Raw genomic sequence first — 18,315 nt, forward strand, 5'->3', positions numbered from 1 at the left:
TGCAAATGTGACATTATCCTCAATCACAATATAACAATGAACTGGGAAGATTGTTACATGAATAAGATGCTGTCTCTGTAAGTACATAGTGAATGAAGGCTATTTTTCCAAGTACTGATGTATAAGAGGGTGGTGGCCCGTAATGCACAGTGACCCACCGGAGGATTCTCCTGTGAGCCAGTCCAAGCCTATATGTGTAATATATGGAAATGTAATACTTTGTGTTTGTAGGGACAGACTTAGTTAAAGCTTAGTACGGGCCCATAGTGGGAGGGGGACCCCCCAGTAAAAGAGGACTACTTCCTGATAGTCAGGAAAGTACAGTAACCAAGGTCAAGTTGCAGTGGGAGGCCTTACTAGAATCTCTTGCGGACATTCCTGCAACATCCGGCGTCTAGGGTTTGGTACAGATACTGCCAAGAGTGCCTCATCTTCTAGTGTACAGAGGAAAAGCATGTGAAAATGCATAGAGAAGGTAGAGGATGCCCAGTGCACTGAGGAACTGGACAGGAAATCCCTGGAAAACCAGTTAACTACAATGACACTCTCAGAAGCAGCCTGGACCAAGTGGCACCCCTCACTCTCAGAACCTCCAAACACAGAGTAAAACAGCCCTGGTTCACATTGCAAACTAGATTTCTCCAGCAATGCTTTAGGAGTGTCGCACGCCTATGGAAGAAAGCTAAAACCAGAAAACTTTATCCAATACAAATGTATGTTACGGACCTATAACACTGCCCTTCTCCTTGCCAAACAAACTTACTTCACCACCCTCATCTCCTGTCTAACAACCCCAAAAAATTGTTTTGACACCTTTCACTCCCTCCTCAGTCGAAAAACTCAGGCTCTATCACAGACATCTGAGCTGATGAACTGGCCTCCCACTTTATAGAGAAAATAGAGAATATCTGTCAGGAAATCAGCTCCCTGCCATCAAGTGCCACAACTCCGATCCCTCCCCCCAGGGCCAGTTTTAGGCAAAGTGGGGCCCTAGGCAAAGTTTAAAATGGGGCCCCAAATGCTAACATATTGCACATCACACAGAAGCATTTCGGTTGTAGTTACATGTGCTGAGTTCAGGCCGCTATATCAGTGTGATCGACAATATTGAAGTCGTTCAACACTTGTTTCCCGGCCTCTATCCACCGTCTGAGATAGAATGATGGGGACAGAGTGATCACTAATGGATCACTAACAGATCACCACACAGTATCATGTTATCAGCAGCACATCTACAGTTTACACCCCATAGTCTTTCCTATAATATAATGTGCCCTATAGTCCTCCATATAGTATAATACACTCCTCAGTCCTCCATATATTAAAATACACTGCTCAATCCTCCATATAGTATAATACACTCCTCATAGTGCTCCATAGTATAATGCACCGCCATAGTCATCGATGTAGTACAATGCACTTCCTATAGTATAATGCACCCCTTAGTTCTTCATATAATGTATTCCCCATAGTCCTCGATACAGTATAATGCAGCCCACATATAGCATAATGCAGCCACCCCACAGAGTATAATGCAGCCCCGCCATACAATATAATGTAACGCCCCATACAATATAATGCAGCCCCCTCTTAAAGTATAATGCAGCCACCCCATAGTGCATAATGCAGCCCCACCACATAGTATAATGCAGCCCCACCATAAAATAGAATGTAACCCCCCATAGAATATAATGCAACCCCTTATATAGTATGATGTTGCCCCTCCATAGAATACAATGTAGCGCTCCTCATATAGTAAAATGCAGCCCCCACAGAATATAATGTAGCCACCTCAAAAAGTATAATGAAGCCCTCATACAATATAATCTAGCCCACCATTGAATATAATGCAGCCTCCCATAGTATAGAATTTAGCCTCCTCTTATAGTATAATGTTGCCCCCTCAGAGTATGATGCAATCACCCCCCATAGAATATAATATAATACAGCCCCCCGTAGAATATAATGTAACCCCAAATAGAATATAATACAGCTCACCTCCCCATAGAATATAATGTAGCCCCCATATTATATAACACAGCCTCCCCCATAGAATATAATTTAAATGTAACTCTTCATGGTATACAGCCCAGCCACACATGGTATACAGCCCAGCCACACATGGTATACAGCCCAGCCACACATGGTATACAGCCCAGCCACACATGGTATACAGCCCAGCATATGATCTAGAAGACCTGGAAGAAAGAGATGCCAGCATTCTACCGCCATGGTGCCTCCCAAGACACTAACAATGTGACAGGGAGAAGTCTTGCCGTTCATGAAGTTTCCCGTAATCCACTACCTCACCAAGGTTGGGCAGAGATGCAGAGCTGTGACCTGGCTATATGTATGGTCAAAGAACTCATTGGTGAAGCAGATTCATCTCCAGCTCCTGATGCGCCTGCAGATGTCCAACAGTTGAAAGAAAGAAGCTGTTCCTTTTTGAAGACAAGTTGATCCGAAGAGCTAATAACCCACGTACGCATGAACTGGCCTGGCAGATCGTGGTCCCCAGAAAAGACATGCCCATGGTCTTGGAAGCTTACCACAATCAAGCGGGACACTTTGGTTGGATAAAGCTGGAAGTAGTCATTCCCGACCGCTTCTTCTGGATAGGTATGAGACGGTCTATTGAACAGTGGTGTAGGGAATGTGGCGGCCCATGTAGTCTCAGAACAAAGAATTCTGCAAATCAAAGGGCCCCCTTGCAGCCCATCATCACTAAATAACCTTTGGAACTGGTGGCCTTAGACCACGTGCAACTAACCCCAAGTCAATCAGGGTATACCTATGCCTTAACAATAGTGTATCACTATTCCCGTTTCCGAATGGTCGTTCTGATGAAAGACCAAACAGCAAGAACAGCTGCAAACGCATTCCAAGAATATTTCTGCAGACCCCATGGCTACCCAGATCAAGTGCTGAGAGACAGAGGTCCAGTCTTCAAAGCAGAAGTCGTTCAAGAATTTTGCTCCCTCTACGGATGCAAAAAGATCAGAACTACACCATACCATTCACAAGGCAATGGTCTTTGCAAAAAACTGAACCATCTGGTTATCAATTTATTGCAGATCTTACCGCTAGAAGAAAGGAACTAATGGCCTGAGAAATTGCCTGATTTGATCAAAATGTACAATCATATACTAACCAGCGCAACAGGATATGCCCCAGCTTACTGGATGCGTGCACAGCCAGGTAAACTCCCCATCGACCCGGAAATGGGAGTCCTAACTCCTGAAACCATATCCAGCCAATTGGACACAGATTGGAATACAGAAAGACAACTGCAGTATCAAAAAGAACAGCAATGTGTAGAGGAAAGTCTTGCTCAAGCTAGGCAAAAACAGGAAAGGAACTTAAATAGACATGCTGTAGCAACCCCCTTACCAACAGGTGAACAAGTGCTGAAGAAAAAAAGAAACCACAAGTTAGATGACCAATAGGAGGCTCAGCCTTACACTATTCAACCATCTAGCAATGACAACAGCAAAGTGTGTACTATCTCCAAGGACAGCGGAAAAACGTGTACCACCGTATCCAGAGACAATCTGAAAGTATGTCCAGCAGAATTGCGTGAACGAGTTGAGAATAAAGCATTATGCTGCAATGAATAATTTTAAACTGTGGGAACATTTTGGGGAAGGCACTTTTCTCTTCCCAAATGACTGTAGCCCACTGCTCTTGGAAAGTTCCATAAAGAAATAGTTGACAGAGATTAGTGTGGAAGATCTTGACTGGATCTACAGAGCCATGACCTAAACCCCATCCAACACCTTTTGGGATGAACTACACAGATTGTGAGACAAAGCTACTCATCTAACATCAGGGTCTAACTTCACAAATGCTCTTCTGGATCATTGGGCAAAGATTCCCACAGACACGCTTCAAAATCTTATAAATAGCTTTCCCAGAAGAGGGCAAGTTGTTCTAGTGGAGACCAACTCCTTATTAATACCTATGGATTTAGAATGGGATGTCATAATACTTTGGTCCATAAAGTGTAGATTAGGGTGCATTTCGGGGATTAGCAAATACTGTTTTGCCTTCATTGGTAACATGCATTGTGCTTTACCTGCAAACCCCCAATGGCAGATATGCTCCAGTCAGACTGCTGGATGACTATGCGCCAACTCTACATTACAATTTTTTTCCCAGGATTCAATGTGCTCACCCCAGTACAGCCAAAAATTGCATGAGCCCAAACTGACTTACAGGCACGTTCTTGGAGAGGAGTTCTCCACGCCCCAATTCCTGGGGCTCCTGCAATTCACACGATGATCAATCTGAAGACTCAGAGCTGCAGAGTTTAGGTTAGCAAAGCAGGGAGGATATGGGAAAAGCAGATTTAGAGAAAGCCAGGAAAAAATACATAGAAAGTTTTATGGTCTAGGTCAGGCCGGTGCAAAGTGCAGCCCGTAGGCCAAGGCCGGCCCTTTGGCTGTCTCAGTTTGGCCCACGGACAGAGACAGCCGTGGTGCTGGAAATCAGGCCTACGGGCCGCACCGTGCCCGCTCGCCATCTCCATCTGCACTGACTGCGTTGGTGGAGGAGGGGTCCCAGCAACTTCCTCTACCAATCAGCATGTGAAACAGCTGACGCGATGACGTCATTTCATCGCGTCAGCTGTGCACTGCGGAGAGTCAGCGCACTGGAGACACCGAGACAGGAGCAGAACGCAGGGGAACGGGACCGAGGTGAGTATATGATGTTCTTTTTTTTCATACGTATGGGGGTGACGTGCTGCACATGGAGGCTATGGGGGTGTCGTGCAGAACATGGAGGCTGTGGAGGCCTCATGCAGTATATATTTATTATAGCGCTATTTATGCCATGGCGCTTTACATGTGAGGAGAGGTATACATAATATAAACAAGTACAGCAATCTTAAAACAGTACAAGTCACGGCTGGTACAGGACGAGAGGACCCTGCCCGCGAGGGCTCACAATCTACAAGGGATGGGTGAGGATACAGTAGGCGAGGGTAGAGCTGGTCGTGCAGCGGTTTGGTTGATTGGTGGTTACTGCAGGTTGTAGGCCTTCAGGTTCTTTTTGAAGGTTTCCATGGTAGGCGAGTGTCTGATATGTTGGGGTAGAGAGTTCCAGAGTAGGAGGGATGCGCTGGAGAAATCTTGTATGTGATTGTGGGAAAAGGAGATAAGAGGGCAGTAGAGAAGGGGATCTTGTGAGGATCGGAGGTTGCGTGCAGGTAAGTATCGAGAGAGGAGGTTACAGATGTATTGAGGACGGGTTGTGGATGGCTTTGTATGTCATGGTTAGGATTTTGAACTGGAGTCTTTGGGTAATGGGGAGCAAATGCAGGGCTATATAGGGAGGCCTCATGCCGTGTATAGGGAGGCGCGGTGGGGGGGCTCCAGCCATATATAGGGAGGTGCTGTGCATGCCGCATATAGGGAGGAGCTGTGGGGGGGGCCTCATGCCGCATATAGGGAGGAGCTGTGGGGGGCTTCATGCCGCATATAAGGAGGAGCTGTGGGGGCCTCAATCCGCATATAGGGAGGCGATGTGGGGCTCATGCAGTATATATAGGGAGGCTGTGTGGGGCTCATGCAGTGTATATACAGGGAGACTGTGGGGGTCATGCAGTGTATATATAGGGAGGCTGTGTGGGGGATCATGCAGTGTATATAGGGAAGGGCTGTACTCGGATTCAAATGATATATAGCGGGATGTCAGCCTACTGAACTCTGCTCAGTATTAAGTGACAATATAATTATCAATAATCTAATTACAATATTGATATTTAAGTCAAATTAATTTCAGCCTATTGGCTAGGCCCTCCACAGTCAAGTTCTCTCATGTGGCCCCTCAGGAAAATGAATTGCCCCTAGTCTAGGTCGAAATTTTCTGCTGTGAAAATATTTTCTGCAGCGGGGAATTTGGTGGCAAGTATTTTTTTTATTCTTAAATCACACTAGCTTCTAAAATAAAGGCATTGGACATCCCATTTAAAGTATGAGCCTTTATAAAGTATAGGATTTTCCATTTCTACAAACTATACGTAAAACAAAAAAATTTGTAACCTCGCTGGGTATAAAAGGGGTTAACGCTGTCTGCAAACTACTTTGCCATACAAATCAAGGTTTATCTCCAGCACAGCACATGCCATATGGAAGCAAACTGTTTGCTGCTCCAAGTTTCCCTAACTGTATAATCTAAGAACTACCAGAAAACCGTCCTTCACCTATTTTATTGAGACTTCTCCATCCAAAACAATTCACATAAACCAAATATGATCCGTCAGCTCATCTGTTACCTCGCTGCCACAAAAAAGTTAATTAAAAAAAAAAAAAAAAAAAACATATACCCTATCGTCCAAAAGTTTGGGGTCACCCAGACAATTGTGTTTCCCATATAAACTCATACTTTAATCAAATGAGTTGCCAAATTAATTTATAATCTAGTCCAGACATTGACAAGGTTCGAAAAAAAGATTTTTATTTGAAATGATTTTCTCCTTCAAGCTTTGTTTTTGTCAAAGAATGCTCCCTTTGCAGCAATTACAGCATTGCAGACCTCTGGCATTCTAGCAGTTAATTTGCTGAGGTAATCTTTAGAAATTTCACCCCATGTTTCCAGAAGCCCCTCTCACAAGTTGGTTTGGCTTGATGGACCCTTTTTGCGTACCATACAGTCAAGCTGCTCCCACAACAGCTCAATGGGGTTGAGATCTGTTGACTGCGCTGGCCACTCCATTACAGATAGAATACCAGCTGCCTGCTTCTTCCCTAAATAGTTCTTGCATAATTTGGAGGTGTGCTTTCATTGTCCTGTTGTAAGTTGTAAGATGAAATTGGCTCCAATCAAGCGCTGTCCACAGGGTATGGCATGGCGTTGCAAAATGCAGTGATAGCCTACCTTATTAAACATCCTTTTTACCTTGTACAAATCTCCCACTTTATCAGCACCAAAGCAACCCCAGACCATCACATTACCTCCACCATGCTTGACAGATGGAGTTAGGCACTCTTCCAGCATCTTTTCAGTTGTTCTTCATCTCACAAGTGTTCTTCTGTGTGATCCAAACAACTCAAACTTGGATTCGTTAGTCCATAACACTTTTTACCAATCTTCCTCTGTCCAATGTCTGTTCTTTTTGCCCATATTAATCTTTTCCTTTTTTTAGCCAGTCTCATATATGGCTTTTTCTTTGCCACTCTCCCCTAAGGCCAGCATCCCGGAGTCGCCTCTTCACTGTAGACGTTGACACTGGCGTTTTGCGTGTACTATTTAATGAAGCTGCCAGTTGAGGACCTGTGAGGCGTCGATTTCTCAAACTACAGACTCTAATGTGCTTGTCTTGTTGCTCAGTTGTGCAGCGGGGCCGCCCACTTCTACTCTGGTTAGAGTCTGTTTGTGCTCTCCTCTTAAGGGAGTAGTACACACTGTTGTACGAAATCTTCAGTTTCTTGGCAATTTCTCGCATGGAATAGTCTTCATTTCTAAGAACAAGAATAGACTATCGAGTTTCACATGAAAGTTCTTTTTTTCTGGCCGTTTTGAGAGTTTAATAGAACGCAATGCTCCAGATTCTCAACTAGCTCATAGGAAGGTCAGGTTTATAGCTTCTCTAATCAGCCAAACTGATTTCATCTGTGCCAACATACTTGCACAAGGGTATTCTAACCATCCATTAGCCTTCTTACACAGTAAGCAAACACAAAGTACCATAAGAACACTGGAGTGATAGTTGTTGGAAATGGGCCTCTATACACCTATGAAGATATTGCATTACAAACCAGACGTTTGCAGCTAGAATAGTCATTTACACTCTATACATTGTCAATGTGGTATTTCTGAATCATTTAATGTTAGCTTCAGTGGAAAAAACTCTGCTTTTATTTAAAAAATAAGAAAATTTCTAAGTGACCCTAAACTTTTGAGAGGTAGTGTACATCAAAATGGTACCAATAAAACCCATCAATTTGCTCAGCAAAAATGAGCTCTTCTACAGCTTTGTCAAAAAATGGCAACACGCCATGCTTTTACAAAGTTCAATTTTTTTTATTTTTTTTTATTTTTTTTTTTTTAGAAACTATCAAAAGTCATTTATAAAAAAAAAAATATTATAAATTGGTAAATCGTACAAATTTCCTTCTTTACAATTCATTCCTGGAAGAAGGAGATAGAAAATAAAATTAACAGTCCAGATGGGGTAAATCATTGGGATTTAAACTTTTTTTTGCCGCAATGCATCATTGCTGTTCATATAGTTTCCAGGAGTAATTTGCCCTTTATTAGTGGTCACTCTTTATACATTTTGCATTATTTTTAAGCCTTTTTTTTTATATTTCATAAATCTCTCTCCACTAGAAATCTTATTCCAGGTATGGACTAGAGTAGGTTCATAACACACACACATATATTATATATATATATATATATATATATATATATATATATATATATATATATATATATATATACACACACACACACTATAATATATATATATATATATATATATATATATATATATATATATATATATATATATATATATATATATATACACACACATATATATATACATATACATATACACACACACACAAGGACCTGGAATAAGATCTCTGGAGGCGTTTTCAAGCTGACAATTTTGTGACTTTTTAGAAGAATCTGAAACTTCTGGTGCGACACAAACATCAACGAATATCAAAAATGAAGAAGTGACTTCACTAAAATGAAAAATATTTGCGTCTCAACACAGTTTTATGAAGTGTCTAGAGTAAGAAGAGTGACTAAAGCGTGCCAAATATATTAATGGCAAGTCATTATTTGGGGACATAATTTTAGCGATACGAGGAGGTGTCTAAGAAATCGAGCAGAATGCGATGATCATCATTGTGGTTGGTAAATTAGGCGCTGGATCAAAGCCTCCTTCACCAGTTATAGAATATAGAATATTTAGAACAGATGTATCATTGTTTTATCATATGTCCATGATGAGGTGTTCAGAAAAGAATAAAGCGGAAGGCAAAAAAAAAAAAAAAGGCACTTTTGATTGGAAATCTGTCCAGAGGTGGAAGTCAGTCCTAATTTATAGTAATTCCATCACAGGCACAGTAGTCATTCCCTCTCGGTACACACTATACAAGGAGACATTGTGGGGTGACCAAAGCCAATGTTACCACCAGCCTCCAAAATGCTCCTGTTTGAGTCTCCAGAACCTGTTCCAATAATAGCTTCCAGTCAGACAATGTCTTCTGTGCAGTTACATCACAGTAAGGAGCATGTGTGAGGTTCCTCCATGACCCATCTGTTCCCAGCAGCTGTGTGACATGGCTGCACTTCCAAATACCTCAATAGTAATGAGCGCTCCCTGGGCACACCAAGCCATGGAACGTGTCCATGTGAACAGGAGATCACAACTACTCCGTTCTTTTTTTAATGTCCATTGGGCAAGTTTAGCAGCTCCCCTGTGCTGGCACCTCAGCCTACAAGCTACAGCGCCATTAAAAATGGCCGCCCAATAGTTGGCAAGCAATGAGAGCCAATACAACAATCCAGCTCTTCCCACACAGATCCATGGTCTTCAGCCAGATGGGGCTGAGGAAAGACAAGTGTGGTATCTGAACGGCTAGGCATGGCGTTCTAGTGTGCCCTTAGGTCATGTGACCATTTTCTACCTCACACATCACTGATCTGTACAGTAACAGACGTGGTGTAGCAGCGTCAGGATCTCACAGATGTTCAGCCGCTATCCCACGCCGACTTAAAGAAGAGGATTACAGGTGCAAGTCTTGGGAAACAAGAATTATTCTGTAAATTAAAGGGCTGGATGAGTAATGCTGCAGCCGCACCTGGCACACACAGTTAGGTTTGTGGCAATGATGGAAAAGAGAATCTGCTCGCTACTAGAACATCAGAAAATCTCTCCATATTATCAGCCATATGCAAGTGATAACAAGAGGAGCCCAACACAGACATGGGCAAGAATACAGCTCTATACTGCCAATGCCTTGGCAAGATGGGAGAACTAGTGCAGTGACAGTACATACCTGGTGAGCATGGAGGGGGAGCTGGGGGTCCTGCCAATATCAGGAGAACCATTCTGCAAGTAACCCCAAGAAAGCCAACAGAGTGATGATAAAAGTTAAGAGAGCGTCCACTGCAGGTGGTTTTAACTTTCTAAAATTGTATTGAAGAGTGGTCCTCTGAAAGGTGACTAGTATGTATCACATGGCGGAGTACATGTGCCACAGAAAAACAGGTCTGGATGAGCGGTGGAGACGCTGAGCTCCTGCATTGGTGGTGTATGGACCCACAGACTTTCTATGGAGCCATACACTGTGCTGGGAGGTTCATGCTAAAAAGAATAGCCTATGTTTGAGTTTCGCTTTTTGTTTTCTGTATTTATTTATTTTTTTAAACTTACATGCAAGTATGTGGAGCTAAAAAAAAAAAAATATATATATATCTTTGCAATTGGGTTTCACAGTTTTACCTTCACAGGCTTTTTTTTCCCTGCTTATTACGCTTTGCTATGGCCTATGATCACAAACCAGCTTAGAGTGGCTCAGAAAAAGACAGCGTTAGGAACTCTCCCCATCAAACATTCAGAATGAGCTGACTGACTGCTTCTCCGATAACTCCTTCAGCAGCCAAATATACAAAGCACAACACGGAGATCCTGCACAAGGCAAACCGTGCACATTTTTGTATGAAACCCAATTGCAAACATGATGTTTAGCCCTAGATACAGGCATTAAAGGGGTTGTCCAGGCTTGGGAGAAAAGGCTGCAGTTAAAGGGTGTAACTGCAGACTGCCAAATCGGACAGCGTCCGGCACACAGTGTTGTAATTCCACGATTGTAATGCTAGGTGTCCGGTGCCTATTAGACGCACTTGGCCTCTCTCCATAGAGAGATCAAAAATAGATTGATATTAGAGAGATCTGTCTATCACACAACTTTTCCTACAATACTGCATGTTACAAGAAATCCCTCGCTCTTCAGGAATTCATTTTTTACAGACTGAACACAAAAGCGGCTGTTCTCAGTTTTGCAGGAAGCAGGGCCTCACAATGACTGAGCCGCACTATTACATCACTGCACAATCCCATAAGTCGCCCATTTACACATCACAGGGAATGCTTAATAACTATAGTACCCCACACAGATAAGAGTCACATTTCCCCTGGAGAAAAATCCATATAAACACACTGTAGGAAGTCAAGAGAAGAACGTCCATATACTGTGTGTACAGACCGAAGATATCCTCCTTTATGGTTCATTGTACACTATAAATTCTGAACTTTTTTTTATTTTATAAGGGTTTTCCACTACTCAAACAACCCTTTCTGAATCCCTAGAACACACTCATTTCTGGTGCAGTTCCAGCAGTGATGGCACTAGCTCTCCCGGGCCAATACGGTCGATGACTTCACTGTCCTCTCCTACGGATGCATCACATACAGCCAGACCAAAAACACTGCCGCTTTCTCAGTTACATACATTAATGTATGCGATTCGTCCAAAGAAGGGGAGAGTAAAGTCAGCTCTGATTGGCTGCAGGGATCGTGTGACACAATGTCATGCAATCCCCGGGACAGCTAGCGCCAACATCAGACTGAGCTAAGTATTATTTTACAAGGGGTAAACAAATGGATTCAGAAGGGGTTGTAAGAGTGGTAGACAACCCCTTTTAATACCCCAGCCTAGCCTTTAGTTTATAGCCATGGTCCAAGTGTTCTACACATGAGAATTCAATTGTAATTACCATGCTCCTATCCATATATTACTCGTACATTCATTTCTGCCTACAATATACTTACCAGAACCACTAGCAGAGCAGCTGTGCATTCTAGTACACAGCGTAGTAACAATTACAAAAATGTGAATAATCTTTATCTCTATTTAATCATAAGACAACCCCCTTTTAAAAGCGTTCCACCAGGCCCAAAATTAAAACTCTCTAAATACAGGTTATTATTGCCATCTGCTGCGCCTTATAGATCAGTAAAGAAACTGCATGGGATGAGCCACAGCGCCACACACTGGGTAGTGGCCATAAATGGTACTGTAGTTCATGCCTACTGTGAAAGAAGATGGGTGAGGGCTCCAGTACCACGAAAGTTCAAACAAATGGATCAATTGTGTAGTGTGGCCTCTTTAAATTAGCCAATTGTTTAATGAAATTTGCATCAATCTAAGATTCAATTACTACCAATGTGTCAAAGTGCTGACAAAGCAACATGGAAACAGAATAAGCAATTTTGTCATTTAGGATTCCATGGAAGCTGCGTCCCAAATTCTGAATGTCCCAGGATTGAGCAATAGGGCTACACTGGGGGATAGGATGGTTATAACAAACACAGTGTGGATACTAAGAAATCATCAATATCTTACCTGGAAATCAGACGGACTGCTGCTAATCTGGTTAACATTTGGCAAGGAGCCACCATAGTACTGAGCCCGAGTCTGTGCAAGTTGCAACTGCTGCAGCTTTTGGAACTGAACCTGAAAAGCCAAAATGGATATTGTTAAAGCAAGTCTATAAAAGTGCGATACCATCAGGTGTACAAGTGATGTACTACAGAGCCTGCCCCGGGTCCGCGCTGTGTGGAGATTAGTAGTCTCTACAGCATCTCATAAGCCATGATCTAACGTACCACGATTTACAAAAACATTATGGCTCCGAATCAAGACGGACACTGTTCCCGCTGGTCTAGATGAGGGAGTGTGGTGGAGTCAGACGCCCCCAAGGAGCACACCATTTTTCGAGTATCAGCTGCTGGCACAGCCATCAGGGGCTTATCTACAGCATTCTGTAATGCTGTAGATAAGCCCCCAATGTAACCTGAAAGATAAGAAAATTGAGTTATATTATACTCACCGAGGGGGGAGGGCGGTCCGGTCTTGGTCCGATGGGTGTTGCGGTCCAGCACCTCCCATCTTTTAACGGTGACGTCCTCTTTGCGGCCTGTAGTGGCTCCTGGGCAGGCGCACTGCTCTGCCCTGTTGAGTGCAGAGCAGAATACTGCAGTGCGCAGGCGCTGGACCTCTCCCGGAGCCTGCGCACTTGCAGGACTCTGCTCTTCCCTCAACAAGGCAGAGCAGTGCAACTGCGCAGGAGCCACTACAGGCAGCAACGAGGACGTCACCGTTAGAAGATGGGAGGTACCGGACCGAGACCTCCCCTGGGTGAGTATAATATAACTAGATTTTCTTCTCTTTCAGGTTACATCGGGGGCTTATCTACAGCATTACAGACTGCTGTAGATAAGCCCCTGATGGTGGTGCCAGCAGCTGATACTCAAAAAAAGGGGTGACCGATTCCCTTTAATGAATCAGGAGCATCTGACGAATGTCATGCGTCACCATAAGTCTTACTCCAGTCGCACTAAGATTTCTTGCGTACGGAATTAGACAAGTTGTGGCATCTCAACATTTTAGTAGAGAAACTGACAAAAAATTAGAAGAGAGTTGCAAACTTTTTGCGCAACTTAGAGGTGCACAAAAACTAGGGCTGTGGAGCTGGAAAATATCAAAATTCCAGCAAGCAGCATCAGTAAGTGATACATTACTGGAATCAAGGTCTTTGGAAAAAAAAAAAAAAATAAGTGGAAAGATGCACAACCCACAAGTATTAGGAAAGTGAACTAAATAAGCATTAAATCATAGGAGGGAAGTAGAAAAGGGGAATACATATAACAATGTGCACATCACTTTATCTAGATCTATCATATATATATAATATATATCACATGCTTTCAATCATGCAGAATCACCAAAGTCAACCAGCTGATTACTACAGAGCTACCTAAACCTGCTAAGCAGAGTGGCTGTAGTTCAGACAACAATATACCAATGAGAATAATGATAAAAATAACAAACCAATGCAGCAATAATAGCACAATAAATCCATTTGGACAATGAGGTTATTGGCCCAGTTTGTGCATCTAAAAAAGGACAATATTATAGTTCCAATTCTAAATAAGATAAAGTGCCAATACAGGATCTAAAATAATGACAAAGCTCATACAAGATCAATATGTAATATCTACGTGGCTGAGAGGACATCGGTGAAGATGATGGTTAGGCTGTCATGGGGCTGAACCCAATAAATCAATCAGGTGTAGCAAACACCTGGTGACAGATTCCCTTTAACTCCAACACCACGCATCTTTCCCCATACATAACAGCTGATAAGTGCCTCTAACAGCTGTTAAAAAGTTAAAATGCCACTGTCAATCACTGACAGCAGAATGCCAACACGCGCTGGGCGTAAGCCCACCCATTTGAGCCCCTCTCACGTGACTGTGGGGCACCATTGTGTTGTCATGACAGTCGCGGGTCTGCAGGAGACCCCCATGCTGGTCATTGTGAATCTCCTATGAAGGTCGGCTTGTGGCCGACCTTCATAGGAGATCATGATTTTTGTTATACACAGCAGTGCTGAAACACAGGCAATCGGATGATCGCAGCTTCAAGTCTGCTAAGAGGACTATTGAAATCAGTAAAAAGTAATAGTTTAAAAAAAAAATAAAAAACACAAGTTCAAATTACTCCCATTTTTGCCCCACTGAAAATAAAAAAAAAAAAAAAAAAAAGACAAAACAGAGGTTTAGTATCGCTGTGTTCAGAAGTGTCTGGTCTAGCAAAATATAAAGTAAAGCAGTTGGTAAATGGCGTAATGAGAAAAAAAAACAAAACAAAACGCCAGAAACACTTTTTGGCAGACACATTGCCATAAACGGCAGCAACGGGCGATCAAAAGATTGCATCTACCCCAAAATGGTATCAATAAAAGCATCAGTTTGGCACGCAAAAAACAAGCCCTCAGCCTGCCCCAGATCATGCTCCTAATCAACAGTCCTTGGAAAAAAAAAAAAAAAAAACAGACCTACAGATGGCATCAGAATGGTATACAATTTTATTTATGGATCGCACAGTCTGCAAAAGCACCTGGACTTGTGAACAGCCTCAGACTACAAGAGCTAAACGTGGAAAACACCGACCTCGTACAAGACAGACTGACGCCTGAATCAACCCTGAAGCAGTTTGTATTTTTTTTTAGTGAACTGCGCCTCTGGACAGAACTACTCTAAAACCGGAAAACCCCGTTAACGCATGACGGCCGATCAGCAAGGTGCAGCGACACGGCCTGTCTACAGCTGCAATGTTACAGACTGATTTTTCTACAATCCTTCATTGTAGAAAAATCAATCAATGGCAGAAAGATTTTTGCTACCAGCACCTGTTTATATCCAAGACCATGGGGGGACAAAATATTTCAGATTTTAGAAGCCAGTTTGACTTTACCCCAAATTCACACATACGTAAAACACGGATCAGGCTCAGATCACAAAACACTGCCGATCTGACGGTTTTCTGAGCAAAGCCCAGCAGGGGCAGATAGTTTAGGACAGGAGACACACAACTAGGGCCGACTACTGAGATTCATGCACAGTCCAAGTTTCATGAATGTGTAAATTTGGTCTGTGTCTAAGCAAGGTTCCAGAGAAAGAAGTACTAGCAACCCAAAACTGCAGGAGCCAGCTGCAAGTATCTCAGCTGGGGCTTCCATAAACTGCTAGAATAAGACATCCAATCCTCCCCATATCATGTGTATGGTGGGGAGAGGTTGTATGGTGGGGAGAGGTTGTATGGTGGGGAGAGGTTGTATGGTGGGGAGAGGTTGTATGGTGGGGAGAGGTTGTATGGTGGGGAGAGGTTGTATGGTGGGGAGAGGTTGTATGGTGGGGAGAGGTTGTATGGAGCATTGTGGACAGACAGACAGCAGTCCCATACAACTGGGACTATGGACAAACAGGCACTAACAGTCTGGTGTTTCAACATTTTCCATAGCTCTACAGAACTGTGGGCATGCTCAGTGTATGTGCAGGGGAATCAACAAGGTGGCATGCCCCCACTTTCTATTCTCTGCTACTTTGGTTCACAAAAAGAGTTACGTAACCCACTGCGTCTTCCAATAGTAGGAGCTTCTGAAGCAAATGCCATAACTGTCTATGTCAACCCCTTTAAGGTTATAATTAATCCAACCATATACTAAAAGCAATTAAAAGAAATCTGGAGCACTTTGGAGACACCCAATTAAGGGGGGGGGGGGGGGTGTACATATGGCATTTGGCTCTCAACGTGCCCAAGTTTTGCCAGAGGACACTTCAGGGAAGTGGTGGCAGTGTTTTTACCGAAGCCTCTTTTGCAGCGGCTTGGGCACTAGTGTTTGCTTGTATATACAAAGTCATGAGTGGCTTCCAAGCGGAAGCTGCCTGAGGAATGCTCCAGTCACTTCTTTTAAATGATTTGCATCTTGAGAGCGTCTTAACCACTTCATGTTTCCAAAGTCTGACCATATGGACAGGAAATAATTTTTACATTATTTGCGCAAGTTCATTCTTTTTAACATTTCTTTAGCGTTTTTTCAGTTTTCAGGCAGGTTACAGAGTACCTACATGAAAAAGCACATACCCCAAATAAAAAAAAAAATAAATAAAATGTACATACCGTATGTATACACACAGTGGGGAAAATAAGTATTTGATAAGCAGCCATTTTTGCAAGTTTTCAAACCTACAAAGAATGGAGAGGTCTGTAATGGTTATCGTAGGTACACTTCCACAGAGAGACGGAATCTAAAAACAAAACTATTTACTATTGGGTTCAGGTATGGAGACTGGGTAGGCCACTCCAGGACCTTGAAATGCTTCTTATGGAGCCGCTCCTTAGTCGCAATGGTTGTGGGATTTGGATCATTGTGAAATGATCGGGAAGAAGATGTCACTCCTGGGCTGATGCTGCTGAATCCACAATGGCTTCCAACGGATAAAAATTCAACAGGTTTAGGTTTACAGGGTCAACACATTTCGAAGTCAAGCAGGACCACTTCAGGACAGAAACCTGGTTGTGAGACCATATGCAGGTGTAGTGGGCCCTGGGTTCCTTCTGATGCATGTGGCTGAAGTGTGTCAGCAGTTCCTGTATGATGAAGGCATTGATGCTATGGACTGGTTCGCCCGTTCCCCAGATTTGAATCCAATTGAGCACATCTGCGACATCATGTCTCGTTCCATCTACCAACGCCACGTTGCACCATAACCTGTCCAGGAGTAGACATGATTTAATTCAGGTCTTGGAGAAGATCCCTTAGTATAACATACGCTGACTCATCAGGACCATGTCCAGGCATTGTAAGGAGGTCATACAGGCACGTGGAGGCCACCCACACACTGTTGAGCATCATTTCCTTGTCTTAAGGCATTTCCATTGAAGTTGGATCAGCCTGTAATTTGATTGTAGTTTTTGATTTTGAGTATCATTCCAAATCCAGACCTCCATGAGATATTAATTTGAGTTACACTGATCATTTTTAAATTCGATTGTCCTCAATGCATTCCACTATAATGAATAAAGATTTGCAACTGGAATAATTCATTCAGCGATATCTAGGATGTTTAGTGTTCCCTTTATACTTGATGTAACTGAATGTAAAGATATCTTTTTGAGAATATATCTAATACACAGTATAAAAGCTCAAATGTTTGTTTGTATGTCCGGGATTGGCATCCACACCGTCGCAGCTACAGCCACAAAATTTGGCACAGTCACACGTCTGGACCCAGAGTGTCCTAGGCTATGTTGTGAGGCGAAATTTTAACCCCGCACGTTCCAATTCACCAAACAATCTTGCCCCCATCTACATAATGGGGAAAAAGTGTGTGTGTGTGTATCAAGCCCCGCCCCTCATTATGATGTCAATGGTTGCCATGGCGACGCTGATGTCATCATAAGTTGCAAGCCCCGCCGCTCATTAGGATGTCATAATGGTTGACTATAATTATAGAAGGATAGGGAAAATGAAGGGAGGTCAGCTCACCAGTCTCGGTTGCAATCCATAATCCTCCTGCGCACGGAGTCACCTTGATCAGGGGTGTTGACTGAAGCAAAATAAAGAATGGAATCTCCAGCGCTGGACTTCAGTTAAAAATACATCATTTATTGTAAATTCTTAAAATAGAACAGAAAAAAGTATGGATAAGGACATACAGGCAGATGGGGTCTCTGGTGGTCTCCAACCAACGCGTTTCGACCTAGAGGGTCTTACTCATGGTTCACACTAGACCAATACTGACGACTACAAATAGTATAAAAACTAGTAAATCACAGGTGTTGGACAAAAGAATTAATGAAAATAGGGAGTATCCCTACCAATTAACTCTTGCAAACACTCAGCCTAATGTGGAGCTGAAACAAAAACTTGTCGGAAAAACAAAAAAACAAAAAAAAAAAAAAAAAAAATCTAATAAAAAGATATCATAAGAATATAATA

The 18,315-nt window shown here is 42.8% G+C and overlaps 1 protein-coding gene across 2 annotated transcripts in view; it reads right to left on the reverse strand.

The window, feature by feature from the left end:
- CRTC3 (CREB regulated transcription coactivator 3) overlaps window positions 1–18,315 on the reverse strand; it is a 171,106-nt gene that overhangs the window by 116,195 nt on the left and 36,596 nt on the right. For both annotated transcript variants that reach the window (XM_073568579.1, XM_073568578.1), the window contains exon 2: window positions 12,372–12,482. In XM_073568579.1, the coding sequence (XP_073424680.1) occupies window positions 12,372–12,482 (111 nt within the window). The remainder of the gene's footprint in view (window positions 1–12,371; window positions 12,483–18,315) is intronic.

Source organism: Dendrobates tinctorius, unplaced genomic scaffold (assembly GCF_039654945.1).
Source record: "Dendrobates tinctorius isolate UK_male_01 unplaced genomic scaffold, ASM3965494v1 ptg000022l, whole genome shotgun sequence".
Lineage (NCBI taxonomy): Eukaryota > Metazoa > Chordata > Amphibia > Anura > Dendrobatidae > Dendrobates > Dendrobates tinctorius.